Genomic DNA, 26,176 nt, shown 5'->3' on the forward strand with positions numbered 1-26,176 from the left:
GGAGAGGCTGGTTCAGGAGCACAGACACACTCACAACTATAAATGAACCAAAAACAAATAAATAAACAAGTTTCAATGTTTTTCCATATTGGATATGGTATGTTATTGGTTATGGCCATGTTCTTATGATTATTTAAATGTATACAGTTATGTTTCATATGGGTGTAGTCTCTTTATTTCCCCCTCAAAGTGCACCAGATTGATGCATTTAAGTCCAACATTAAAAACAAATCTTACCGGGGGAGAATGCCCCCGGACCTTCCTATAGGAGTTGAGGTCCACCCCCACTTAAAATATGTTCACATAGGTTCCTAAATAGATTTGCAATTTTTTTTAAATAGTAACCCATGTCCATATGTTTATTTTTGGGTAGTAGATTTAGAGGGCTATCACTACGGGCAGCAACGCTGTAAATATTGACAAATAAATCCAGCAAAATGGCACAAAAAACTGGTAGTGGCCTGGCTGGGTGTATAATTCCCGGCCTGATTTAGGCCCATTCCCAAACCGCCCCCTACACCCTACCACTCCGTTTGCGCGTTCACGCGGAGGGTCCGCCATATTGAGGGCTGTTCCAAAGCAACGAGTGTGGAGGGGGAGTGGGCTATCAAGCCCTCAAACAGCGAGTCTGCAGCGGTGCTGACTTGAGACCGGTCTCTACCTGACCGGAGTCACGCTGTGTGTGTCCGTCAGGAAACACGCTGTTTACAAGTAGTTCCAGCAAACATCCACTGATAAATTGCGATGTTAACAACCTCATGATAACCTCATATGTTTTTAACTTATGATCATACCTGTGTTTTTCTAGAAAAAGGTAAATGTGTGCATTTTATTATAAAGTTGTGTATATTTACAGACCGTTGCAAAAACTAAGAAGCTTATAAACATCAGGTTTACAACTAAAAGAGCTTTGAAACACAATGAAAGATGTTTGGAGTTTTATTTGAGTTATTCATTTAAACTTTTTGTCTAAGAGATCCTGATTTGAAACCGTTGTTACACACAGTTACGGCATTTCCTGTTTCTGCCGGAGAGAGGGGAGGCCGTCCCAAAGCTTGCTGCTATATATACTCCCTCCATCTGACAGGAGGGAGCCTCGTTGAGCTGCGAGTGTGGCTACAGACGGAGTTCACTCCATCACGGAGGGGTAGGGTCGAGGGAGTGGTTTGGGATTGGGCCTTATTGTCCCAGTCCGGCCCTGCTGAGAACACATAGCAGCCTGTACTTTTTAATAAAAACAGATGTTTAGCAGAGTTTATGTATTTGTGTTCATACTGTGTGACCTGCTTGTATGTACTTACACAATAGGTGTACTGTTCTCTCTATGTGTTGTCTCAGTGTGAACATAGATTAAACAGCCAGCCAAACTCTTTTGAGAGCCAGGGAATGTAATGAGCAGCCATGCTTCTTTATTGACTTATTTGCAGTCCACTGACATTCAAACGGAGTGAAACTATAAAACAGAAGTTACAAGGCACTTAATGATCTCATACATGCAAGTGTAACATACACAGATTAACACATAGACGCGTAGACGCTTAGTGTAAACAAGGTAAATATAGCTAATGCTAGCTGTGCAATAAGCATGTATACAGGCTAGTATGGCTAACGCTAGCATGTATGCTAACGCTACCGTGTATGCTAACGCTAGCGCGAATGCTAACGCATTTTCTCATTTTGTTTAAACATCTCATCACATAAACACAATACATGTTACTAATCCTTACAGTGTAAGTGCAAGGCTCACACTTACACTTACAGTCATTGCTTTCTGACGGACTTGACCCTTTTACTCTTCAGGTTGCAAAGGAAAATTAGAACCAGACCCATTCCCAAACCGCCCCCTACACCCTACCCCTCCGTTTGCGCGTTCACGCGAAGGGTCCGCCATATTGAGGGCTGGTCCAAAGCAATCAGGGCGGAGGCGTAGTGGGTTATAAAAGCCTCCGACAGCGAGTTTGCATGGATGCAGGCTTGATAATCTCACTCCACAGGTGTGCAACCGTTTTTCGGGCATGGAGGAAACAACGTCATACAAATGTGAGTTCCATGTGGTTATTTTTTTAAATGATAAATAATACGTTGCCTTAACTAAAACATGCCTTTGTGAACATGTATTTATAAATCTACACGTGTTAATTTGATTTGCCAAGATTACATTAGATTTTTATTTTGAAGATGTACAAATCTAAATCGGAATCAAACTAACAACACATGTGTCAATTCATGTATCCATTCACTTACGAAATCGGTTTAAACTTAAGTGTGATTTGTAATTTCAGGGACTGTGGTAAAAACCAAGGCACTTATTGCATTAAGGATGGAAAAGGACGACCTGTTCTGCAAAAAACGCAATGCTGCCAAAGAAGCATGGGAGTGAGTTATGCACTCAATTCATATTTTGTGCAATGAAAGTAATGAATGTGCACTGTGGGTCATTGCCTTAACACCAATATATATTGTTTAAATATTCTATGATAACAGGTCAATCATTAAGGAACTGGACCTTGGGCAACATGTGTCTCACAAACAGGCCTCCAAGAAATGTGAGAACCTAAAAAAGAAATACAAGGTAAATGGTGTATTGTTATTGTAAAACATGTTTGTTTTTGAAAAAGCTGAACAAAGATTTCTAACATGCATTTGTTTGCAATAGGAACTTAAAAGGCCAAGGACTGGAACAGGGACTGATCAGGGGGAAGAAACCCCTGCAACATGGCCCTTCTTCATGGCCATGGATGAGGCCATAGGTGCAAGGCCTTCAATTAGTCCTCCTGTCCTTGTTGCCTCAGCCTTGGCAAACCCCACAATCCTCTTTGATCCGGAGGCTGCTTCCTGCCCCTCTTCCTTCCCCCCCCCAAATGTGGCTGATGATCCAGACCCCTCACCACCCTCATCACTGTCTGAGGCTGGAACCACCCAGCAGCCCCCCCCCAAAAAAAGAAAAGGTGCTATGGGAGTGCTGGAGTGCCTAGAACGCGAGGCAGAAAAAGAGGACGAACGCCACAGAGCAATAATGCAGCACTCAGATACATTTCTAACCCTGTTCGAAAAAATGGTCGACAAAATGTGATTTATTTGTCCCCCCCCACCATTGGCCATTTCTATGTTTGATTATTGATGTTACTTAAAAGACTTGTTTTTGTTCGCTTGTATTATTTATTTGGAAGACAATAAACCTAATTTAACGTACTGTCCTTCATGTCTTCAATATTGTATGGGATATAGTAAATACAGGTAGACGGGTGATGAAGGTGACATTGCGTTTGCTTGATTGTTAGATGGCTACATTGTTCTGTGTGGGTTTCATAATGTAGAAGGAAAAGTTTTGCACAAAGTAATGTTGTGCACGGAACTAAAGTGTTTTTTCCAAAGTCTGAAGATTAACCCTGAATATCAGCATTTTAAATAAAGATATGTCTGTGCGCTTCATAGGTATAAGGCATTAAAATATACATGACATTTACGGTCTTAATTGCTCATGTCAAACCATTTGCAGAGTTTCACTCAAAAACTAAGTGATTGTATTAGAAGACCTGTGTTCATTTTCTGAACCTTTGCTCTGTGCTCGTGATTGAATGATCCAAGAGGTAAGGACATTTGTCTCCAATTTGGGATTATGCAGAAAGACAATTCAGGAAAACCAAGTTTGAAATCAACGGTGCACAGGTTTATTTTATTTCACCTCTTTTCTCTAAAGTGAGAAGTGGAGCTCACTAAAACAAACAAAATTAAATCAGGTATGTGTGCACATCATTTCAAAAACACAAGTTAACAGACAACCACGTTTTTCCAAAAAAAAACAAAGTTCATTAGATGTAATCGTGCTCTCTCAGGTGTGGTGCCATTTGGACAGGAGCAGAGAGTTGTGCAGCAATCCTGTTCCTTAGGTGGTGTCCAGGACTTTCCTGTCCACATGCTGCGGCAGGGGGAGGACTCTGGTCCCCATCTTCAGGGGGGAAGGCTTCAGCATCCTCAAGGACATCGTTCATGTCTATGCACAGATTGTGCAGAAATGCACAACATGCAATGATGTCAGGGGCAAAGCTTGGACTGACCTCCAGCGCTTTGAAAAGGGTGGCCCTCCAGCGAGCCTTCATCCTTCCAAATGCTCTTTCCACCACAGACCGAGCCCTGGCATGATGCCTGTTGAATCTGGCCTGCACCTGGCCGCGAGGGACCTTGTAGGGTGTGAGTAATCCCACTGGTTTTTCCAGGCAGGGATAACCACCGTCCCCAAGGAGGAACCAACCAGCTGGGGGAAACAGTGCCTGGCAGAAGATGGGGCTGTTTCGCAGTACTCTGGCATCATGAACGGAGCCTGGATAGCCGATGAAGACATCCAGGAATCTCCCAGTTGAGTCACAGATGGCCTGCATCTGGATGGAAGGAAACAGCTTGTAATTGATGTACTCCTTGTGGTACTCGTTTCCTGGAGGTTTGATGCGAATATGTCATCCATCAATCGCACCAGCAGCACGGTGAAATGCAGGACTCTTTGCAAGCTGACAGAAGCCATCTGCAATCTCTGGCAGCTCATCTGGGGTTGGCAGGGAAATGAGGGTCTTCAGGTTGGCCTTTATCTTCCCGGTGACGTGTTTGATGATCCTGTGGACCGTCGATTTGGGAATCCCGAATGCTGAACCCACCACAGAGAGTGATAGTCCATGGGCCAAGCTGTAGAGGAGAACAAGCACCTCGATGTCTTGTCCCCATCCGTGGTCCTTTGGGGAGGAAAGCATCTGCACTAAATACACCACACTAGATCGCTTAACTCTAAAGTCCTTCTTTAGACAGGCTTCAGGGTTGGCATACACGGCGAGAATTGGGGCAGTGGCATTGAGCTGCATGTAAAGACCTTTGCCCCCCTGTAAAAGACAAACACAGGACACAGTATTGTTCAATAACTATACTCCAACACACACACACACACACACACAGCTCTGTAAACAATTCTGAGACCAAGTCAAATTAACCTTTCCTTTTTTATTCTATAAACTACTGACAACATTTCTCTGTGTTGGAATTCTACAGACACTATACAGATATACACGTATAGCTTATAAGGAAAGAATAAATGAATGTATATCACAATATATCTAAATATCTATTTGTATTACACATACAAAGTTCATAGGCTACTATATAAGAAATAAAGTGAAGATAATTGTTGTATTAGCAATATTGAAATGTTTACCTGCCACTGGCACATCGCTAAAATGCGCCTCAACCTTCTGCGCCTTCTGTTGGATCTTGCCATTGCACCCGCAACAGGCGACGGATAGCAACGCAGGTCAATGCAGCCGACAGATGGAGATGTGAGTTGGACACCATGACGTCCGTTTCCGTTTCCTGCGGAGAGAGGGGAGGCCGTCCCAAAGCTTGCCGCTGTATTTATACCCTTAACCCTTAATGGAGGGAACTTCATTCAGCTGTGAGTGTGCCTACAGACGGAGTTCACTCCGTCACGGAGGGGGAGGGTCGAGGGAGTGGTTTGGGATTGGGCCGCAGTGTTCTGCCATGCATGCCAGATCACTTTCTCCTACTTCCTGTACCCAGTTTCCTGTCTAACCTTCAGTACAAATTTTACAAAAATATAAATGTGCAAATATGAAACATACAGGTCAATATCACCTTGCTATTGGTAGCTGAACTTTCAATACCCCAGAACATATTATAAGATATAAATACCTAAATTTGAGTTATTTAGACACAATTAACACTTATGTCATGTCTTGTTACATAAGAATAGATCATATTTGTTAAGTGTTATTAAGGGAGAATTACTATTCTTGTGCTACTACTGCCTTATTAGGCCCATATTGAGCAGCGCATATTAAGACCACAACTCATGTACAACAACTTCCTTACTTGCAACAAATAAGCACTAATTAGAGGGTTATTGAGGAAAAACTCTCAACTAATGGCGTATTACTTGTAGAATACGGTCATGTAGAATAAGGCATTAATAAGTGTTTTATAATGACTGATAAAGAGCCAATATACTGCTAATATGCATGTTAATTAACAACTAGTTGATGGTTAATTTGTGTACCTTAATATAAAGTGTTACCAACATTTGTTACATGGTTAACTTACCAAAATAATAAAATAAAGTCACACCCTTATTCATCTTAGAAGATCATGTAATACTTAAATATGTACATAGGGCGTTTTTCTGAAATATGCATATATACATACAACATTTTTTTTGGAGTATAACAGCGTTTTTGCTATTAGGGAAGGATTTCTGATATTAACCCACCACACAATACATCCTATTTATCAAGAATTTCCCAGCCATACAGTTTGTTAATAAACAGGTATAGTAGCAATACTACAAAGGCTGCTACTTGGTTTACAAAGTGCTCTATGACAATGTTAAGTCTTCTGTTCAGACCAGACACCTTCCGAGTTCAGTCCCAGCATCTTTAAAGATGATTTTGTTGCTGCTCAGAGCCTCGGTCAGCCTGGTCTGCATGATCTCTTTGGTTGAGTACAAGGGCAGCTCCAGGTCCAAGGAGCACGTATGTGCTTTGGGGTAGAACTGGTCAGGGGGGCCTTGGACTTGTTGATCTTTGATTTTCATCTTGAACTTCTCCAGGTCAAGAACAGGCACCCTTTCAAATCCGGTTACAAACCCTGGAGGAGGGAGAAGTGGTAATCAGTGAGTTTTTGCTTTCTATTTGTTTCTGTGAAATCCTTGTTGTTAAGACCAGCACTGCTCTTCCTATAAATCAGACCTGAATGATTTTAGTTTAATTGTGCCTTGCTGTGCCTTCCAACTGCATGTAGAACGTTTATTTAAGTGGGGAGATTATGGACACAGCGGCCAATAAAACACCTGGTAAAAATGGGGGAGCAGAATGTTTTTTGGAAAGCAAATCATCAAAGTATACCCCTCAAACTATCAATTCAGTTTTAGTTTGAGAGTCTTTTTCTAGTTGAAAACTTTTCTCAATAAAATACCTTTGTTGCACTTTAGACCAACAGTTGCTTATTGTTTTGGACTGTATGTATTCCCGCTCAATAGAGTGGTGCAGTGTTGACGTGTTTTCGGAGGCTTGACAAAAAACAATGGGATTTTCCCATTGGATTACGATATATTACAGAAAATGTGCTTTGTTGCAAACCCACATTTATGATACTTAACATGTTCTGTGCGGCAGGATAATCTCCACATATTAACACCACTTGAAGATTTATGAAGCGTAAATGTAACAGCAGAAATAATTATATATAATAAACATATTGCTATAAACAACATCAAATGTACATGGCTGTGCATCAACACTGCTAAGCTAAAAGCGGATTTGTGTTGGCGTAATGACGCTTACAATTGATTTATTCCCTTGTTAGCAACCGCCATTTATATGACACATAGAAGCTTAGAACAGTTGCTGGAAATAAAAAGCTAATTAGGCTATACAATGTACATGATGGTCACATGCTGCGCAAAATACGACACAGAAGCTGACGCATTTTTGACTTTGACAAGACAAGGGAACCAGAATTGATAATATGCCTGTAAGATGTGGAAGAAGTCTTTCCGGGTTTTAGGACTCATTCCTGCACCACTTTAGTGGCTCATTAGAAGATTTTAAAGCAACTATAAGACCTTTTATTGACTCCAAGCAACCACCAGTTACATAACTTACCAGATACTAAGTGTACATTGTAAATGTAAAACTTTCATGAACCATCTACATTAATGCTTCATGAAAATTATAATTTGTCATGTTTCGATATTTGAAATCAGGTGCTATACTTACAAAGGAAAGCTTTCTTCTGATCCTCCGTTAGATCATCAAAAACCTCCCAAAACATCTGTATGGTGGGGTGTAGAGGGGTCGTGTTGTACTCCCCCTCATAAACTGTGACCTAAATACAGTGAAACAGACAAATACTTCTTATATATTTAGCATTTAAATCAAGCATAAAAGGATGGGACAAATTTAAGAGAAAACATGAGTAGCTCTTGTTTTGGACTGTACCTGTTTCAGCCTGGCCCAGTCATTGAAGTCTTTGCCCACCAGCACCTCCTGCAGCTCCCGTGGTCGGAACAGCTTCACCAAATCCTGGTCACACACCTGGAAGAAGCCCCGCTTGAACTCCTGAAACACACCTTCCACTGATGTGTTGAAGGCATGGCTCACGTAGGCTTCCACAAACTCCTTCCTGTTCAGCAGATTAAAGAGATCAGGTTCAGATCCTGTCAAACTATGCTCTGACAGGAGGATATTGCAATCTTTGCATCATTTTCTTCAGCCTGATTAAAATAAGACTGAGCCGGGGCTGATTATAGTGTTACACATACCAAGACTGATGTAAATGAATCAATCAATGTATTACATATCTTTTTACAGGTTAGCGGCAGAAAGAAATGATTCGATTTTAAAGGTATTTCCTAGCAGGTAAAAGCAATGAATTCTGAGAAATTCTGTCTACAAAGTTATATTGTATCTTTAAGCTTATTGTTTTAGTCATTTCTCTTCTTTTATAGTTCTCTACAATATAAGCCTTATGGTGCGTTCACACTGGATGCAAAGCAACCTTTGCAGGGCTACATGTAAGGTCAATGTGAAGATGCAGATAAATGTGAAGTCGCCCTGGGTGGCGTGAATCAAGCGAATGACGCAGCTATAACGGTAGCTTAGCCTAGCCTGATCGATTCGAAAGCATACATTTTAAATGTTTTTAGTCCCATCCCAAGATGTTGATTTACATACTATTTAAGATTGTAATCTGATGACAAATAACAAAACACTCTTACCTATTTTGACCTGTCAAAGGCTTCTCAGGATTTTGAGGATCAAGGTCAACGTTTGTTCCATCCCAGTAGATCTGGTGATCAACAGAAAAAGCTGAAATCACTGCTTTGGGAAATAAATATCTGTTGTCAGATAGATATCAGAAAGAGGATGAAGACTGTAAAACACATACTGAGAAATCCAAGTCGAGGATTCCTATTTCATCATCTGTGTAGTCTTCCAGAATGTTCTTCAGACCACTTGAAACCCGATAAAAGGAATTATATTTAAGATTTTAAAGATGCTTTACAATGTACTGTATTATGACCAAAAAGCTGCACGTCAAACCTAAAATGTGTGTGATTTAAATGAGTTTCCTTACTTTCCAACAAAGGAGCTGAATTCCATCATATCCCCCAGTGAAGGCTTCACACCCAGCAGCTTCTTGAACAGAGCCAGTGGGAATGGTAAGTGAATGATACACTGGTTGTACAAGGCCAATCCACACAGAATCCCAAAGTATAGGTACCGCTGGTCCTCTGGTGCTGCCTGGTGTTGTTAGGAGAGACAATTTTCAACAGAAAAGTGGAGAAATGCCAGGATGACAATAATTTTTGTGGTATGATCATTGGATCCTTTTTATCATTGCATACATATCGTCTTACTTTGGATGGGAACCATGCCAGTGTCTTGGAGTCATTGTACATGAACATCCCGGTTTCAGCTGAAACCATCTCGTGAAACACTTCGTAAAAAAAGTCTTTCACGTAGCCAAAAAAATCGTCCCAGCGGGGCAAGTTTCCATCATAGTAAACCTACAAGATGAAAGGCAAAACAATGATACAGCAGCTCATACAAGAGTCAATAAACAATGATGCAAGATTTTTTGTGTGACTTTGCGCAGAATAAAACTACATGTTTATTACCGCAAGTGGAATCTTGTAGTCACTCTGATTTATAGAAGCCAAATGTTCAAAGGTGTCTTTCAAAACTGATCCTCGCCTCACGTCGACTTCAAAAACCACGCCTTGAGGCATAGGGAGTCCGAATTCCCAAAAGAATTCCCAGAAGAAGGGTGGCTGTGCTTCATTCTGGTACACAGGACAATTACAGATTTAATTTCTTATTGCTTATTTTAAAATGTTTCTGTTGTGTAACTGACAGCTTACTTAACTGTGTTTGTCACATGGAAAACATATACTCATCAGGCAGAGCTGATACACAATGAAAAAGGTTTACGTGGACATTTCTTGACCTGACTTTATTGTGTGTGAAGGCGTATTCTCATGAGGTACAGAACAAGGCTTGAGTTACCTTGGTGTATTCAGCATTCCGGTCAAAAACATATTTCTTCGACTCCAGGTCCATCACAGACGGAAAGCTACAAAGGATAAGTGGCTCAGTATTCTTCTGAAAGGGAAAACACATAGGATATTGTGTTTAGAAGTGTGTGTACTTGAGTGAGTGTGTATTAGAGTGAGTGCACTTTTATTTTATTTTTACCTTGCTTTGTGACCGTGAACGCCAAAGCTGAAGATCCTGAAGAAGAAATTCTTTGTTCATCAACAAACAGAATTTGCTTTCTGGCATCTGTTGAGGTTCTGCAGTCCTGCGGTTTGCCTGAAAAACAAAATGTTTTAGGTGAAAAGTAAAAAATGTGTAGGATTACTGGTTCGTGCTCAATGACATTCGTAAAAAGTCAGCCAATAACGGATACTCACGTTGTACATATACTGGAGGACAAGTAGCAGGTTTCTGACTTCTGAGTTTCGATGAAGAGGTTCGTCGGATAGGATCACTGAGAGGGCCTGCTTCCATACCTCAACATGTTTACTCATGGTGGAGGATGGCAGTGAGGACCACCAGTCCCCTGAGGAAGACAACATGGAGAAGATATGCAGTCATTAACATTCAACGATGTTTAATGTGTTATCAAATACTGATGCTGATGTGTAAAGGTGAGGTTACCTATGACCTGGAGGCTGCCAGCAGACAAGTTCAGTACAGCAGCAGCGATCGCCTTAGCGAGCTTTATGCTCTTTTGTGGAGGTTTGTGGGTCTGGATCACATGCAGGAGCTCATTGAGAATCAGGAAGATCCTCAAACCCTCCACTCCCACGGGCTGCTTATCAAGGGAGGGGAGTAAGTTCAAGAGAGCACCCTCAACCTGTTAGTTTGAGAAGCACAGCAAGGGATAAGTACGTATCAGGACTCTTTGGTCATTCTTAACACTTTAGACAAGTTTAAGAGTAATTATAGAGTTAATCTCGCCATGCCATTTGTACTAGTTACAAATAGTGAACATACTGAAGGTAGATAACTTTGAAAGATAAAACCGTTCATGCACTTACCCCGACAAACACATTATCCTTCTTTACCAGTTTCTGGAAAGCAAGTTGTGCAAGTGGCAGGTTCAGGCCACAGTACTTTGGTGAAGTCTGGAAATGTTCATCTCGGCTAAAAACACAAAGAAAAAAAGACCATGACCATTACATTACTCTGTGAGACTTTACTTAGGCACTTTGGTGCTTTCAGATACATGCTAACATCACAACCCAGTCTCAAGGCATTTCGTCTATTGAATCGTGTTCACCAACACGATTTCCCCCTTTTTTTTGTGTCACACAGAATGATTTTAAAAGCAATGTATTTCTATTGGTAGTATGTTTCGTGCCCGCAGCACGTCTTTTTGTCCGTTCGGGTCTTGGAAGACCGGAAGCTGTGGGGTTCATAAAAACATCTTCTTACTCAATATCAAGCCACGATTATTGTTTTTATTTTAAATCGTATAATGTCGGACTTTTTTTGTCGTCTGTGAGGAAAAGAAATGGGGCTTAGAGCCTCAAAATACTGAAATCTGTATTTTTTAAAAATCTTTTTTTCCTTCTAATTTGTTATTATTTTCTAAATAACACACTGTTATTTACTCAACAATAACACACAATTATCCTTGTTTTTATTTGTTTAATTATATAATCTTGGGCTTTTTAGCAGTAAATAAAGTCACAGGAAACAGACGTAGGCCTATAAGGGACATTTCGAGCAATACACACCACAAACCCACTGAACTGATTACCCAAGATCCTCAGCTTGAAGCTCGTTGATTGGATGTTTTAGCCGCAATACATGTTGGGATATGATGTTAATGCAATATGATATCCGAAAACATTAAAAAAATTAAAAAATACTTTATTCCGAGTGTACTTGCTTTTCTCTTTGGAAGTCATCACATAACGGCATTGTAATACACGGTTCGGCTGCATTAAATATTACATATCTGCCGTAGTTCTTTATTTATAGAGCCCTGCTGAGAAGACTTCTGGACAAACAGGAGAACTGCCGCCAACACTGAATATGTGACGTGGATCATAAATATATCAACAATTAAACAACATCTTGCATTTCTTTTCACACAATACGTCTCCTTGCAGTATCAATAGTAATTCGGCTGACTTTTATATTTGATCCAATTGAGGTTATATTTACACCATAACGGTGCACAGCTGATAGAAAAGGAAAGATATTACTGATTTTCTTTGTATATAAGAATGTAAATACTGAGTTGAGGGAGTCAGGGGATTTGGGTGATGGGAGACACATCTATGGAATCACAATTTCAATAGCTTACCATTAAATGACGGATATACCTTTCTGTCTGTGATGTTTTACAAATCAGATATTAATGTGTAGAAGTAAAACATGAGAAATAATATAGCAATATCCTGTAAAATTATGTAAAACATGAATAAAACTAGTAAACTACAAATCTTCAGATGTTATACATACATAAGTGTCCTACACTAATAATACAAAGTTATTAGTATGCTGTGTGTACCTAGTCTGCACCGCCTAGTGGTTAAAGCACGTTATTGAATTATTTTTGTTGAATAATGTTATTTGATGAAAAAAATATTAAGAGTACATTCTTTCATAGGGGGAAAGTAGAAGGTCAATGATAGAAGTATAGAATATAAAAAAACAAGAAGATACTGTAAGTGATCTCTACAATAAAACAGTTTAGTGCTGGATGTACAAAGATATTAATAGGAGGATGTGCAAAACAGACAAACTAATTAACCTTTATTAACACATTTAAGAATACTTTAGGTTAAGGTCTTCTTTTAAACAAGAAAAAAGCTTTGGGGGTATCTATCTACAGATAGATATATTGAGCCTGACAAAGTACTTAACGTATAATATATTGCTTTCCTGCAATGTTAACTATGTTGAAGCACTCATTTTAACTGATATTATACACATTAATTATACTCTTATGTATATAGATAGTATAAGAAATGTGCAGAATATGACAGTTTAATGGTGGAGGTATATACACATATTGATAGATGTCTTGTAATGCACTGTTGCATAACTACACTGTAGTTGTGTATATGATATGTCAATAAACCTTAGAAAATCTTGGGATGTGCAAAATAGCAATTATATACAGTTTTTAATTAACTATTAGTAGAGAATAACGAGTAATTAATATACTTTATAGAGATCTGCAGATAAATGTTTAGTCTTCTCAAGCACCAACTATCAAATATCTCTCCTGATTGTTGGCACTTGACAATCACCTTCCCTGAATTTTACTCAGGTGTAACTAAAGTCTGCTTTAAGGGTTGTTTATATTTCACATCATTAATCAGAATCTGCAAAGTAACTAAAATAAATGTAGTGGAGTAAAAATACCAGGTTAACCTCTGAATTGTAGTGGAGTAGAATTACAAAGTAACAATGAGCTGTCATGTAGGTATATATTAATGCTGCCCATTATGGATACATGCGATTTTCACCCATTTGGTAATTACATGTTTTAAATGTGTACACACCAATGTGTTTCCTATCGCCTAAACCTCCAAGGCTATACACAGTTTAATACTGTCAACTTCTAATTTTGGGGAAAACGAAAACGTCTTTTAAAACCACAACTCCCAGTAGAGACGTGCCATAGAGAACATGTTGCGAAACACAATAGCCAGCATGTGTAGTTCTGGGGGGGCGTTCAAGTCCAGTTTTGAATAGTGTGCCGTGGTTTCGTTCCATTTCAAAGAGTTTGACGCTCGGCATAACCTTGGCGCACTGCCACTCCAACATCCAATCCCAGAGCTTAAAGATTAATCACGGGGTTTGTCAACGGGACTGTAGTCCCAAACGCTGGGGATTATGGGTAGTGTAGTGTCTTCGGCCATCCTAAACTGAATTTTTTTTCGGATATAATATCGCATTAACAACACCACATCTGGCGTCACAGAGATCTTCTGTTAGAGGAAGTACAGAAACACGTAACTCTGGATTTGTTTTAATGTTTGAGGTGCAATAAACGACACAGCAGCTTTTTGGCATGTTAAAACTATTATTTTCTGACTCACTCATGAGAGTAACAGCTGGCAAAATTACAGCCTCGCCTACTGATTTCAAAGGTGTGCTCTAAAATGATATTTATTATAAATGACTATTATCATTATTATAAGCAAGACAATAAATGGCAAAGATATGTAGAAAATAAACGTATTTAAGATACGTTCATAAGAAACGTAACGTGGGAGAAAATATGTTTCTAGAAGATATGTAGAAAATAAACGTATTTGAGATACGTTCATAACGAACGTAACGTGGGAGAAAATACGTTTCTAGCTAATTGAGAGTGCAGTTTAGTTCTGTGGGAACGTTATTTTTAGGAGACAGGGTTGGTACAGAAGTATAAGATAATGATAATTTGAGGACAAATCAGTGTCTGGCTCAAAGCCGCGCTGGCACACGGACAAAGAACTTTAAAGGTCTCCTAACTATTTGTAGGCATATATTATAGGTCGCAGATATATAAAAAACATGTCTATGAAGTGTTTTGCTTAAAATACCAAACAAAGAATTCTACCCCGATACTCAACTTAATCGCTGTCGTGATTACACCTCGTGTTTAATCCTTTATGTGATTCCAAAACACATCAAGGATTATTTCTGAAACAGTATGGAGCTCAAATGCTTTTTCTCTTGAGGGTTTACCACAAGGACAGTACCTTTTTATTTCCTGCTTCTTCACATATACTCTCTCCAGTACAGGTTAGCTCTGAGTGTTAGCGATGCTTGCTAATGTAAATAAAGACCATATTACGTCCAAAACACATCGTTCATTGTTTCTGATAGGGCCGTGGGTGTAAAGCCAGCCCACATTTCCGATATTACGTCATATCGGCAGCAAATCTGGATCAGCTCCGTTGTAGCCCCGTTTATTATATATATATATTATATTTATGTATAAAAGACATCAAAAAGTGCATTTTGCATAATAGGTGACCTATAAAAGCGGAATCTTTTCAGGCTAACTGGTTCTACTAATATAAGTTGTCAGGGGATCAAAATATTTATTTGAACTGTATAAAGTAGTGGATTAACTGACAGATCGCAATTCAACAAGTACAGCTTAAAAGTAAATGTTTGGATAAAAAGATAAAGGATTATAATGTTTATATACTGTGTTTACCTTTTCTCAAGGAAGCATGCATTCAGACAGGAAGCAGAGGAAAACATCCTGTGAATTTCCCTGTGAAGATTTGAAATCTTAGTTCATTGCACTATTAACTGCTACAGATCCAAATCAATCATTTCTGCTATGTAGTCCATAGAACTTCTGGTTACTCAACAAAGTAATAATATAATTAATATACTTACTGTTTCATCTGTTTCCAAGACTTTGAATCACACTCAGCGGTCCATTTGTCGATCATGTGATCAAGACAGTGTGTTACAGTGTTGACTCTGACAGTGTTTGCCTCCTCCTGAACATCCTGCAAAATAAAACAGTTGAATGAATGTTAACATGATTAAACCCATGACCATTATGGTCTGCACTGTATGTTTTTGTGCTGGTACCTCATTAGACGTGTAAACTGCAAATGAACAGTTTCCCCCTGCGAAAATGTTTTTAATTACATCATTGGTGTCTGGAATAAAAACAGAATAAAGGTGAAATCACTGTAAAGTCATTCATTGCGTTTGCAATATTGAATCTATTTTTCACTGTGTAGATACCCTGTGGCAGTTGAACAGGTAGCGGCACAGACGGATGACTCTCCTCTCCGTGTCCCAGCTGCCCCTGCTCTCCACACCCAAAGGAGTAGACCCTCTTGGAGTCCGTCAACACCAATGTGTGATGTCTGAGTAAAGGGCAAATCATTTTAATAATATCGGAGACATAAACTCACTTTCACCGGCCTCTTGCAATAGTTGAATGAAAATTATTTTGTCATGATTGCTTTATAAAAGGTGAAATATACTTGTACCTTCCACAGGCGATCTTGGTGACCTTTGCCCCCCAGAGCTCTGCAACAAGCCGAGGTCGTAGTTCATCTCTGAATGAGTTGTGTCCGAGCTGTCCGTGTTCACCAGAGCCAAACGTAAACACTGCACCGTCCTGAGGAGGCCACCAGACAACCATCAGTCTCACATGTACAAATCTATGACAGGGGTTGTGTTAGACTTTCTTGGGACGAGGTCTTAGAAGTTCCAGTATTGCATAAAAGGTCCTTAAGTCACACTATTGCCTCTTCTAAGCACATTTGTATAGCTTTACAGCCTTTTATCATACTGTTTTGGTTCAGACTCGCTGCTCTGACCAGCATTGTTTCAGCCGAAGCAGGTAGTATGTTTTCCGTTATTTTTTTGTATTTATATTAAGATATATATATAGATATAAAAATAAGCAACTGTTAGCTAAATTTCGCCATATTTACCCCAAACAGCCAAAAAATAATTTGTTAAAGCATGTTAAACTTTTGGAGGTTTAAAAGTAGCAGATTTCTACGAGTAGAGAAAAATTACTTTTAAATAATATTGGACTATTTATTGTGTTTGTTTGTTGTGTTTGTTGTGTTTATTGTGCGCTTTTAACCATATAATTGTATTGTAAAAAAATGGATCCTCTGGTTCTCTGAGCCATTGAAAACCTATTGTATTTGTACAAGGGTGTGATTTGATGAGCACATTTGAATATTGTCATGTACACTATGTCTGCTGTCCAGAAGAAAGAAAGGAATCTCTTTTAAATAAAGAAATGTGTGAAGTTAGTCCTTACGGTACTTAACTAGTAACCAGTGGTGGTCGGCCCATAGGGACGCTAGGGGCGCCGCCCCACCTCTTCCCACATTCTAGATTGTCATTCAAAAAAATTCTTTCATTTTTTTTTTTTAATGAACAAGGTACATATTATATAGTTGGTGTCAGTTAAATGTATAATCTACGATAACATATAGATACAAATTGTTTTACGATGTCTAAAGTTACTGATAAGTCACGTGTTTCCTGCTTGGCGCGAATAAATCTTTACCCATAGAGAGGTGCAGTGACGAGTCCTAAAACCCGGAAGTGAGTCAGCATTTTACCACTACCGGTTCCCTCGTCTCAGAGTCGATGGGATTTCTCCATAGGATTTTGGAAAATAGCTGGAAATAAGGTCTGTGTTTGAGACACATTTAAGAGACGGATCACGTTTTGTTCTATGACATTAAATACATCAGCAGTGACCCCACTGGTGATCTTTGAAGAGTTTACGTGTCTGAAAAACGATGTTAACAAGTGGCTGAATAGGACTACAGAAGCTGTCAAGGATGTTGTACGTCATTACGTCGAACACATAAACACACGCTAAGTTTGGTTGCCCTGTTCTGCTTGAAAGCAAGTACCTGCGGTCTTGCAAACTGTTAAAACAAACGCTTCAACTTGTACAATTTTGAATCTGTATTTTTGAATATCGATCTTAAGTTGGCGTGACGTTGAAGTCTTGAAAATGTCTAGCCAGAGCTGTCCAATGAAGGCTACAGGATAGGGATCTGTAAGCATAATAAGGAGGTTGACAAAAACAGGCACTAAAATAATAGACTGTATCAAGTGCTGTGTGCCTTTGAGCTAGCCCTGCGCTATAATATGACATATGTCCTGAGTTTGTGTATAAGTTTGCTTACATTTTGGTAGAACCCCCCCTGGAGAAAAATGCACCAGCTGCCACTGCTAGTAACACTTAGTAAGTAAGTTACCTAAGAGCAGGTCGGGCCAAAATCAGGAATCTAACCTTTGTCAAAGTGGCCGTGTGGTCCATTCCACAGGAAATGTAGGTAGTTTTCTTCAAGTTCAGACAATGAACAGGAGTGGGTGTATGTCTGTCTGTAAAAAAATAATAACAAGTTCTAATGCAATGTAAATAGTATAAATAGGTTTTAAATGCTAGTGCTGTGTATCAATAGTACTTGACATCTACCTGTAGTGTCTCCCAGGCCGAGCTGCCCACAGCGGTTGCTGCCCCAGCTGAACACCACTCCAGAGACAGAGAGGGCAAAGCTCTGCCCCCCCCCTGCAGCGACCTGCACCAGGGGGACCGCTGACAGAGAGGTCAGGTGTTGGGGGGATGTGGCGCTGGGCTGCCTCTCCCCCAGACCCAGCTGGCCCCCGGAGCCTTGGCCCCATGTATACACCTGACCATCTGTGGAGAAAACACTGTGAGTCGTGTAGAACTTCCCTAATGCACCTTTTGTTGGCAAACTCCTTTGTAATCAATGATTTTTTCAGAGACAGGTTTTGTTATTATAATTATTATTATCACCGTCCATCCAATACTAGGTTTTTTGGAGCTGACGTCCATACCTTAGGATCATAAATCCTGGAGGAAATGTTGTTTCTGTGACAGTTGTTCCATTTTTAAATAACATAAAGTGAAAAATAAACAAAATACAAACTATTTATATCACCCTAAAAAAAGTATGAATTTACATTAAAAGTATAAAATAACATTTAAAGGTTTCATATTATTCTTATTTTCAGGTTCATATTAGTATTTTGTGTCTCTACTGTCTCGATGCTTTAATGTTCAAAAAGCTCTTTATTTTTCTCATACTGCCTGTGCTGCAGCACCTCTTTCCCCCCTCTGTCTGAAACCAGAGCCCAGTCTGCTCTGATTGGTTAGCTAGCTATTTCTGTTGTTATTGGTCAACCACTTATAGATGTTCCGGCCCTCAGCCTATCACGTACAATGTGACCACCAAATGTGTGGAAAATGGCTCCCCGTCTGCACCGTGGCCTTTACAGTACCTTTGGTCAGGGCGACTGAATGATGGCTCCCACAGGCGACCTGAGAAACTGCACACAAAATCTTCATAGGCCTGAGAGAACAAGAATCCAAGTGAAGACACATTTTCACAATTGAATACATTTACTTGCAAATTCAGGACACTGATTGATTGACAGCATAACCTCAGTAGCTCCTCACCTTGGAACGAGCTTTCTGTCCAGACAGAGAACTCGTCCACTCTTGGACAGCAGTGTGACCGTATCATCTCCACAACTCACAGCCTTTATCTTGTCTTTAAACTTCACAAACTCTGAGAGAACACAACACAGCAGGTGGTTTTATATTTATATAAAACTGCATATCTGCATTTATATCATGTAGAAAAAGATGCTACATCATCCATTTGTTCATTGAACACCTCAGACAGACTCAAGACAAATATGGATGGTTACAAACGTGAATGAAAGCTGTGATTGTAAATCAGGGTTATTCCTCTATCATTTTTGGGAGCCCTTGATAGGTTTAAACACAAGTACTGTGTTGTTTGAAAAATGAATATGAACTTATTTTCTTGGGAATATCTGAATGTCTGAAAACCAGCATATTATTTGCTATTTTAACCAATTGCAAATACATCTAAATGATCATGTGTTTATATGGAATTCTGTAGGAATGTTGTCATTAATTTATAGATGACATGCTGTGATGAAATGTAAATAAGTCCATCTACATATTTTCACTTTAAACTTTGAATAGAATTTACAGTGAATTTACTAGTTACACTACAAATTAATATTATGGTATAAAAAATAGTTTATAAAATATGATATTGTGTTACAAATTAAACTAGCCAACAGTTTGTCCAAGAACAGCTTAGTCGATTAATCATATATCCAATTATGAGAGGATTTATCAGCGTCTCTGAACATTTAAGTCATTTGTAATTCATATTAAATAATTAGATTTTTTTTGTGCATTTAAAAAAAAATTCATTTTAGATTTTTACTACATTTTGCTGGTTGTACCAACATACGTTAACTTAAGTAACATTTTCTTTGCCAGACTTTTACTTCAGAGTATTCTTACATTAGTACCTTTACGGAAGTAAAGGATTTTAATACTTCTTCCACCACGTATTACAAGTGTTATTTTACTCAAACACATACATATAAATAGTAAAACAATTACAGTGCTGTAAAGTAACTAAGTACATTTACTCAAGTACTGAGTATTACAATGTTGTGCTACTTTGTACTTCTACCCGCTACAATTCAGAGGTAAATGGTGTACTTCTACTCCACTACATGTATTTAATACCTTCAGTTACTTTACAGATGTGGATGAATGATGTGAAATCTAATCAAGTGTTGAATCAGACTTTAGTTCCACCTGGAGTGAATTCACAAGCTACCCTGCAGTATACAAAGTCATTCGAACTAGCTGCTCCTTTACCAGCTTTGAGAACACTTTCATGATCAATCATTATAAAACATATCATATATATTATTCTGAAATGGACCAATCTGCATAATTAGTTTTTTTTTAATATACTTTAGTGCTTTTTCACTTGAGTAAGATTTTGAATGCAGGACTTTTACTGTAACAGAGTATTCCTACACTCTACTTCTACTTTTACTTGATGACAATATCTGAGTACTTCTCCGCCAATACAGCTTTTACACGAGCTGAGCTGGTAAAAGTTAACATGGTGTTATGAATCATAGAGTCAGAAGAGTATCTGTACTAACACTCACCCTGTTTTCCTCTCACTCTGCTCCCAGCTGGGCTCTCTCTGATGGGGATGATGAACGCGTTGCCATTACTTTTGAGGAAAGCGAGCACAGTGCGCCCCGCAGACAGAGCCGTGATGTGATACCCGAGCTGGAGATGATGGAGCCCCTCTGCTGTAGGGGGGACCGTGTCTGAGTCATCTTTTAACCTGAAGCCCCTCTGACTGTCCTCCCCCCAGGAAAACATGTTGTCACACACCTGCCGAGTCCCAGCTGACTGATCCCGCACAAAGCAGACTTCAGATCAGCTGTGAGCCTCGGAAAACGAAAGCTAAAGCTAGAGAGAGTCACACTGTTGCGTGTGTTAGCTTTCAAGATAAATGAAAGTGAAACTAAGAGTGGTTGTTTAAATCCATAGGCTATTATGTTATGAACTATTGCAACATTTAAACTGTGGTTAGATTGTAAAAGAGTTGTTACTGAGAGTTTTACAGTCATTACGGTAAAGGTGCAGATCGGGTTTGTGTTTCAGTGGATTGGAAAGTGATGGATATGGGTGGATTACTGAACAGTCCTATGGAGTACAGGGGCCCACCGCCCACAGTATCAGGGGCCCCGAAGCAACCTTTATTGTACACAAAACGACTACATAAAGATATAAAATGACAAAAGACAAAGACAAAAATAATTGGAGATTGACACAAAACAACTTCATAGACACAAACAATTCCAAAGAGACACTGAGTGACCACAGGGCAGACAACATGAGCTAAGAGACTTCAATTAAATAAACAATAACCATGTAAAGAGACACACAATGACACACACAGATGTTATGGCCTGGTTCAACAGAAAAAGATGGGAAACCAGACGAGGTTACTTGACTTGTTGTGAAGACAGAAAGACACGTGTCATGATTTCAATAAATGTCTTGACTTAATAAACAATTAGAAAAAATAGGAACAGACCTCAAATCGTTGGGGATAAGCATTACATTTGGAAAAAAAGCAGCTTTCTTCACATTGAAAAACAAAACATTAAATAAGTCAAAATGTTTCATTAAACGAATATGAATGGATTACATGGAATTACCAGTCTGGACACACCTTCTCATTCAATGGTTTTTGTTTATTTTAATTGTGTTCTACTTTTCAGATTAATACTGAAGACATCAAAACTATGAATGAACACATGTGGAATTATAGTTAACAAAAAAGTGTTAAAAAATCCTGAATATGATTTTTATTTTAGATTCTTCAAAGTAGCCCTGTTTTGCCTTGATGACAGCTCTGCACACTCTTGGCTTCTCTCAGTCAGCTTCATGAGGTCGTCACCTGGAATGGTTTTCTATTAACACGTGTGCCTTGTCAAGAGTCCATTTGTGGAATGACTTGCCTTCTGAATGTGTTTGAGACCATCAGTTGTGTTGTGCAGAGGTAGGGTTAGTGCACAGTGGAAAGCCCTATTTGACTACTGTTGTAATCCATATTATGGCAAGAACGACTCAACTCAGTGAAGAGAAACGACCGTCCATCATCACTTTAAGAAATGAAGGCCAGTCGATCCGGAAAATGTCAAGAACTTTGAATTTATCCTCAAGTGCAGTCGCAAAAACCATCGAACGCTATGATGAAACTGGCTCTCATGAGTAAAGATCTACTTCTGAGGATGAACAACACGAAGAAGAGAATTGTTTGGGCCAAGAAACACAAGGATTGGACATTAGACAGTGGAAATCTGTACTTTGGTCTGATGAGTCCAAATCTGAGATTTTTGGTTTCAACCGCCGTGTCCTTGTGAGATGCAGAGAAGGTGAGCGGATGGTTTCTGCATGTGTGTTCCCACTGGGAAGCATGGAGGAGGAAGTGAGAGGGTATGGGGGGGGGGGGGCTTTGCTGGTGACACTGTTGGTGAATAATTCAGATGGCTACCACAGCATTCTGCAGTAGCCAGAAACATATAAATCATATTCTGGATTTTTTAACACTTTTTTGTTCACTAGATAATTCCATATGTGTTCTTTTATAGTTTTGATGTCTTCAGTATAAATCTACAATGTAGAAAATATTTAAATAAATAAAACAGTTCGAATTTGAAGGTGTGTCCAAACTTTTGACTGGTACTGTATATATATATTAATAATGTGGTATCCTGATCTCTCAAATGTTCTCTAATGGTTCAACTTGACACATTTAAAGATAATGTCACAGACCACCAGGTGGAGGTAGAGACTAAATGTGCCTCCATGCAGTGTGTGTGCAGGCCTCAGCCGATTTAAGGAAAATAGCAACAACACAAAAATGAACTGCCCTTTAACTTGCTGAAACGTGGGGACATTTCTTAACTAAATCATTTCATCATCCAAGTCAAGCCTGAGGAAACACACCTGCACTGCTGCTGACTACAAGGCGATGCTTTGTCATGATACTCAAGATGAGTTTGCTGCCGTTCAGCCCAACAGGAGTTACATTTTCCACAAGTTATCTCCAGAAAAAAACCTTCTCTGTGTGCTACAGCAGACAACAAGAGTCATGGGAAATGTAGTTTCCTTGGAATGAATGCACTAACCATTGGGTACACAGAGACTTTCAGTCGTCATGCTCGTTATTTCACAATTTATTAGAATCAATTGAGCATGAAATATTCTGTTTTAAGGTTAACGTTCTCCCGAAGATCTTGCACAGAGACAGGAGGGAAAAGCACATCAAATACTGTCTGATAACATCTCATCATTCTCTTCTGTTTTTGTCTGTGGTCCACCTTCTTCTCCCTCACACCGCTAAGAAGCCATCACATGTGAGAGGATACAGCAAAATAGCAGCTGGCGTGTAGACATATCGATCATATGATTTGAAGATGTCTTGCACGTGTGCCCTGACCTCTTTGACCCCTGCAGTGCATCGGCCTCCTTTCCCTCTGTCTGCTTTCTTCTGTCTGAGCAGATTTCAAATATGAGCTTCAGTGGGAGCCTCAGTGTACTGTGTGTTAACCATTTGGGTTGGATACCATTTATTTCAATTATTTATGTAACTGTTTCATTTGACTTTTACATCACAATGAGTGCTCACAATGTTAATCCACAAAGGGGATTTTTTTAAACGAGGGATTATCTTTAGAATACCACAAAAGCATCCAAAACATTAAAATTGTTGTGCACTGATGAGCAAGTATGACATAGTTCTACAAAGATTAGATTGCACATAACATATTTTCTTTATTTTAATAAGGCAGAATATTTGAACACCTTATTTTGCCTCTTAGGGCCCATCATTTAATATATTTGTTCAAACTTAAAGACTGGATGGTTGTAATGTATGCAACCTAATTATCTACTACCATAACTTATAATGATATGTTTGCCTCCATATCTTTCATATTTATGGGCATGTCAGTATTATTAATGTACCTCTCTGAGATGATAATAATCATTATACTGTATGTTACTTTAAAAAAGAAGTATAAATCCAAACCAGGTATATTGAAGAAATGCAAGAGTGTGTGATTTGTGCATGTGTATTGTTGCTAATCAGTCTGGTTAAAGCATTTCAAGCTGACACTGGGACACTTCTTTATCCTTTTTAAAGATGTTTTGCTTGATGTTTACCTGACCGAAGGCAATCCTGTCTCCTACAAAATAATGTTCCCATTACGTAGCTCAATTTCCCCAATTTATTCTGACCGTGTCAAACAAACATGCTTACTTTCAGCCGTGTGGCCTTCATAGACGCACATATAATCCCTTCTTTAATATTTAGGAGACAGGCTGAAAAAGGTCTCACATCCATTGCTAAGAGTTGGCTTGTTGTTCTCTTGGCTTTCCAGAAGAGGATAACCACGTCGGAAGTGATTTGTCCATCAGCCTTTAGCTCCTTTTATGTGCCGCTGCCTGAAACTGTCAACATGTCTGGGCTGGTGAAACATTGCCTTCTGTTTTGTGCCATCAAGCAATAAAACATATTTTCCTCCAAATTCTACCCAGGGCACACAATGAAAAACACAGAGAAGCTGCAGGTAAAGGCTGCGTGCCAATCCCCTCTTTTTAAGGTAATTATTATTTTACTGATGTTAAGTAAGGTCTTAAGATGATGGAAATCATAGGCTAAATACCCAAAGATTATCATATTTTCTGTTTACTCATCACTTTTTAAGATAAATGTCTCCTGCTGTGGCTTTGCTCTACTCATGTCAGCATTTATCCTCTTGGAGTAACTCGAGTATGTGACAGTAGTGAAGGAATGCAGCCTCTTGAGAAACAAACTGCACTGAGCACTTCCAGTGTGTGTGTGTGTGTGTGTGTGTGTGTGTGTGTGTGTGTGTGTGTGTGTGTGTGTGTGTGTGTGTGTGTGTGTGTGTGTGTGTGTGTGTGTGTGTGTGTGTGTGTGTGTGTGTGTGTGTGTGTGTGTGTGTGTGTGTGTTCAGCTTCAGGGGAATGGGTTGTACTGAGCCGTACCAGGATCTAAACATCCACAGTATCATCTCCACAGAACAACATGACCGCAGAGGATGTCTCTTTTTTTTCCTGTCTTTTACTCCTTCCCCCAGTTTCTTTTCATCCCTCCTACTCTGATGCTGCTTTACTCACGCAATGTTTATCACTTTATTTATTTTTTATCTTGCTCTATCTTCACTTTTAAAATGTGTATCTCGGAAAATCATGACATCTTTTGAATTATACTCACATCTAAAGTGGAGTTACGAAGGAAGGAAATGGAAGATCCAAGAACACAGCAGTAAATACGCTATCGACATTGGTGGCGTCAAAGACCTCGGAAAGAAGGTCTTCAAGATTGTAACCTAAAAAGCGTTTTAGCTGCAAAATACGCCTAAAATATCACTATAAGTAAACCATAACAGTTTAGCTTACACTGGTGTGGGTAACAACTTTATTCAGGGTTACTTAAAGAAACCCCGTTTAAAAAACTGCTAATACATTATTTTGCGTGTTGTTTTTAGCAAACAGGCTACATAATTAGCACGCTAGCTTTATAGCTGTGACTGACAACAGGTTGAGCTAGTTGCTAGCAGATTGAAATAAGTAAGGTGTAATTCTTATTCGCTGAATTGCTAGCCGGGTAAAATACAGTAACTACAGAGAGGTTTAGTTTTTAAGAAACAATCTTACAGATTTTAATTGATATGATTGTCTGTTAAGGCATTATTCACTACTGAACACAATGGTTCATGAGCCTTTGCCCACTTGTGAAAGCCCTTGCATTTATTGTATTACGAATTGGGCGCCTGCCGCGACATTTCAGGGAAAGTTTGTTCCAAGAACACACCAGAAATAACCTGGTATTGCCATTGGTACCTTGAAAAAACACAGAATGAAGATCTTCAAGATTGTGACTTTAAAGCTTTTTGGCTGGAAATACGCCTAAAAAATGTCAAACCAGAACATTATAGCAAATTAGCTAACCAATGGTTTGGGTGACAACTTTCTTAAGATTCACTTTAAGCAACCCCTTTCACCAAAATATCTATTATAGCTGCTGTCACATTTCTTTTGGGTTGTTTTTAGCAAACAGGCTACATAATTAGCACTATAGTTTTACTGCTGTTTCTAAAACATCAAGTTGAGCTAGTTGCTAGCAGGTTGAAATAAGTAAGGTGTAATTCTTATTCACTGAACACTA

The 26,176-nt window shown here is 39.2% G+C and overlaps 3 protein-coding genes across 6 annotated transcripts; 1 reads left to right on the forward strand and 2 right to left on the reverse strand.

Moving 5' to 3' along the window:
* The first annotated feature begins 1,445 nt into the window (after positions 1 to 1,445).
* LOC117561362 lies at positions 1,446 to 3,503 on the forward strand. Of its 3 annotated transcripts, none has more exons than XM_034238672.1 (4): positions 1,446 to 2,040; positions 2,283 to 2,376; positions 2,485 to 2,572; positions 2,657 to 3,503. In XM_034238672.1, exons 1-4 carry the CDS (start codon positions 2,016 to 2,018, stop codon positions 3,071 to 3,073), a joined length of 624 nt encoding a protein of 207 aa, XP_034094563.1. In that variant the 5' UTR covers positions 1,446 to 2,015; the 3' UTR covers positions 3,074 to 3,503. The 3 variants fall into 3 exon arrangements, with proteins under 3 accessions (XP_034094563.1, XP_034094565.1, XP_034094564.1); XM_034238674.1 differs by having other exon boundaries at positions 2,485 to 2,546; XM_034238673.1 differs by lacking the exon at positions 2,283 to 2,376.
* A 145-nt stretch (positions 3,504 to 3,648) lies between these two features.
* LOC117561361 lies at positions 3,649 to 5,808 on the reverse strand. 2 transcript variants are annotated; one of them, XR_004571359.1, is made up of 2 exons: positions 5,198 to 5,808; positions 3,649 to 3,994 (listed from the first exon to the last, which is right to left on the reverse strand). XR_004571359.1 is itself a non-coding variant. In XM_034238671.1 (2 exons), the coding sequence occupies exons 1-2, from the start codon at positions 5,426 to 5,428 to the stop codon at positions 4,455 to 4,457; spliced, it is 645 nt and encodes a 214-aa protein (XP_034094562.1). In that variant the 5' UTR covers positions 5,429 to 5,808; the 3' UTR covers positions 3,649 to 4,454. The 2 variants fall into 2 exon arrangements, 1 of the variants encoding a protein (XP_034094562.1); XM_034238671.1 differs by having other exon boundaries at positions 3,649 to 4,868.
* A 320-nt stretch (positions 5,809 to 6,128) lies between these two features.
* On the reverse strand, positions 6,129 to 20,835 carry LOC117561359 (probable E3 ubiquitin-protein ligase HERC3). Its single transcript, XM_034238667.1, has 23 exons — positions 20,568 to 20,835; positions 19,012 to 19,123; positions 18,834 to 18,904; positions 18,007 to 18,228; positions 17,821 to 17,912; positions 16,037 to 16,167; positions 15,786 to 15,910; positions 15,627 to 15,697; positions 15,426 to 15,541; positions 15,238 to 15,297; positions 11,102 to 11,207; positions 10,719 to 10,917; positions 10,472 to 10,620; positions 10,254 to 10,370; positions 10,065 to 10,160; positions 9,677 to 9,841; positions 9,416 to 9,565; positions 9,133 to 9,299; positions 8,944 to 9,010; positions 8,774 to 8,844; positions 7,995 to 8,178; positions 7,773 to 7,881; positions 6,129 to 6,642 (listed from the first exon to the last, which is right to left on the reverse strand). Exons 1-23 carry the CDS (start codon positions 20,788 to 20,790, stop codon positions 6,395 to 6,397), a joined length of 3,051 nt encoding a protein of 1,016 aa, XP_034094558.1. The 5' UTR covers positions 20,791 to 20,835; the 3' UTR covers positions 6,129 to 6,394.
* Between the last annotated feature and the right edge of the window lie 5,341 nt (positions 20,836 to 26,176).

The sequence above is a fragment of the Gymnodraco acuticeps genome, unplaced genomic scaffold (assembly GCF_902827175.1).
Source record: "Gymnodraco acuticeps unplaced genomic scaffold, fGymAcu1.1, whole genome shotgun sequence".
Lineage (NCBI taxonomy): Eukaryota > Metazoa > Chordata > Actinopteri > Perciformes > Bathydraconidae > Gymnodraco > Gymnodraco acuticeps.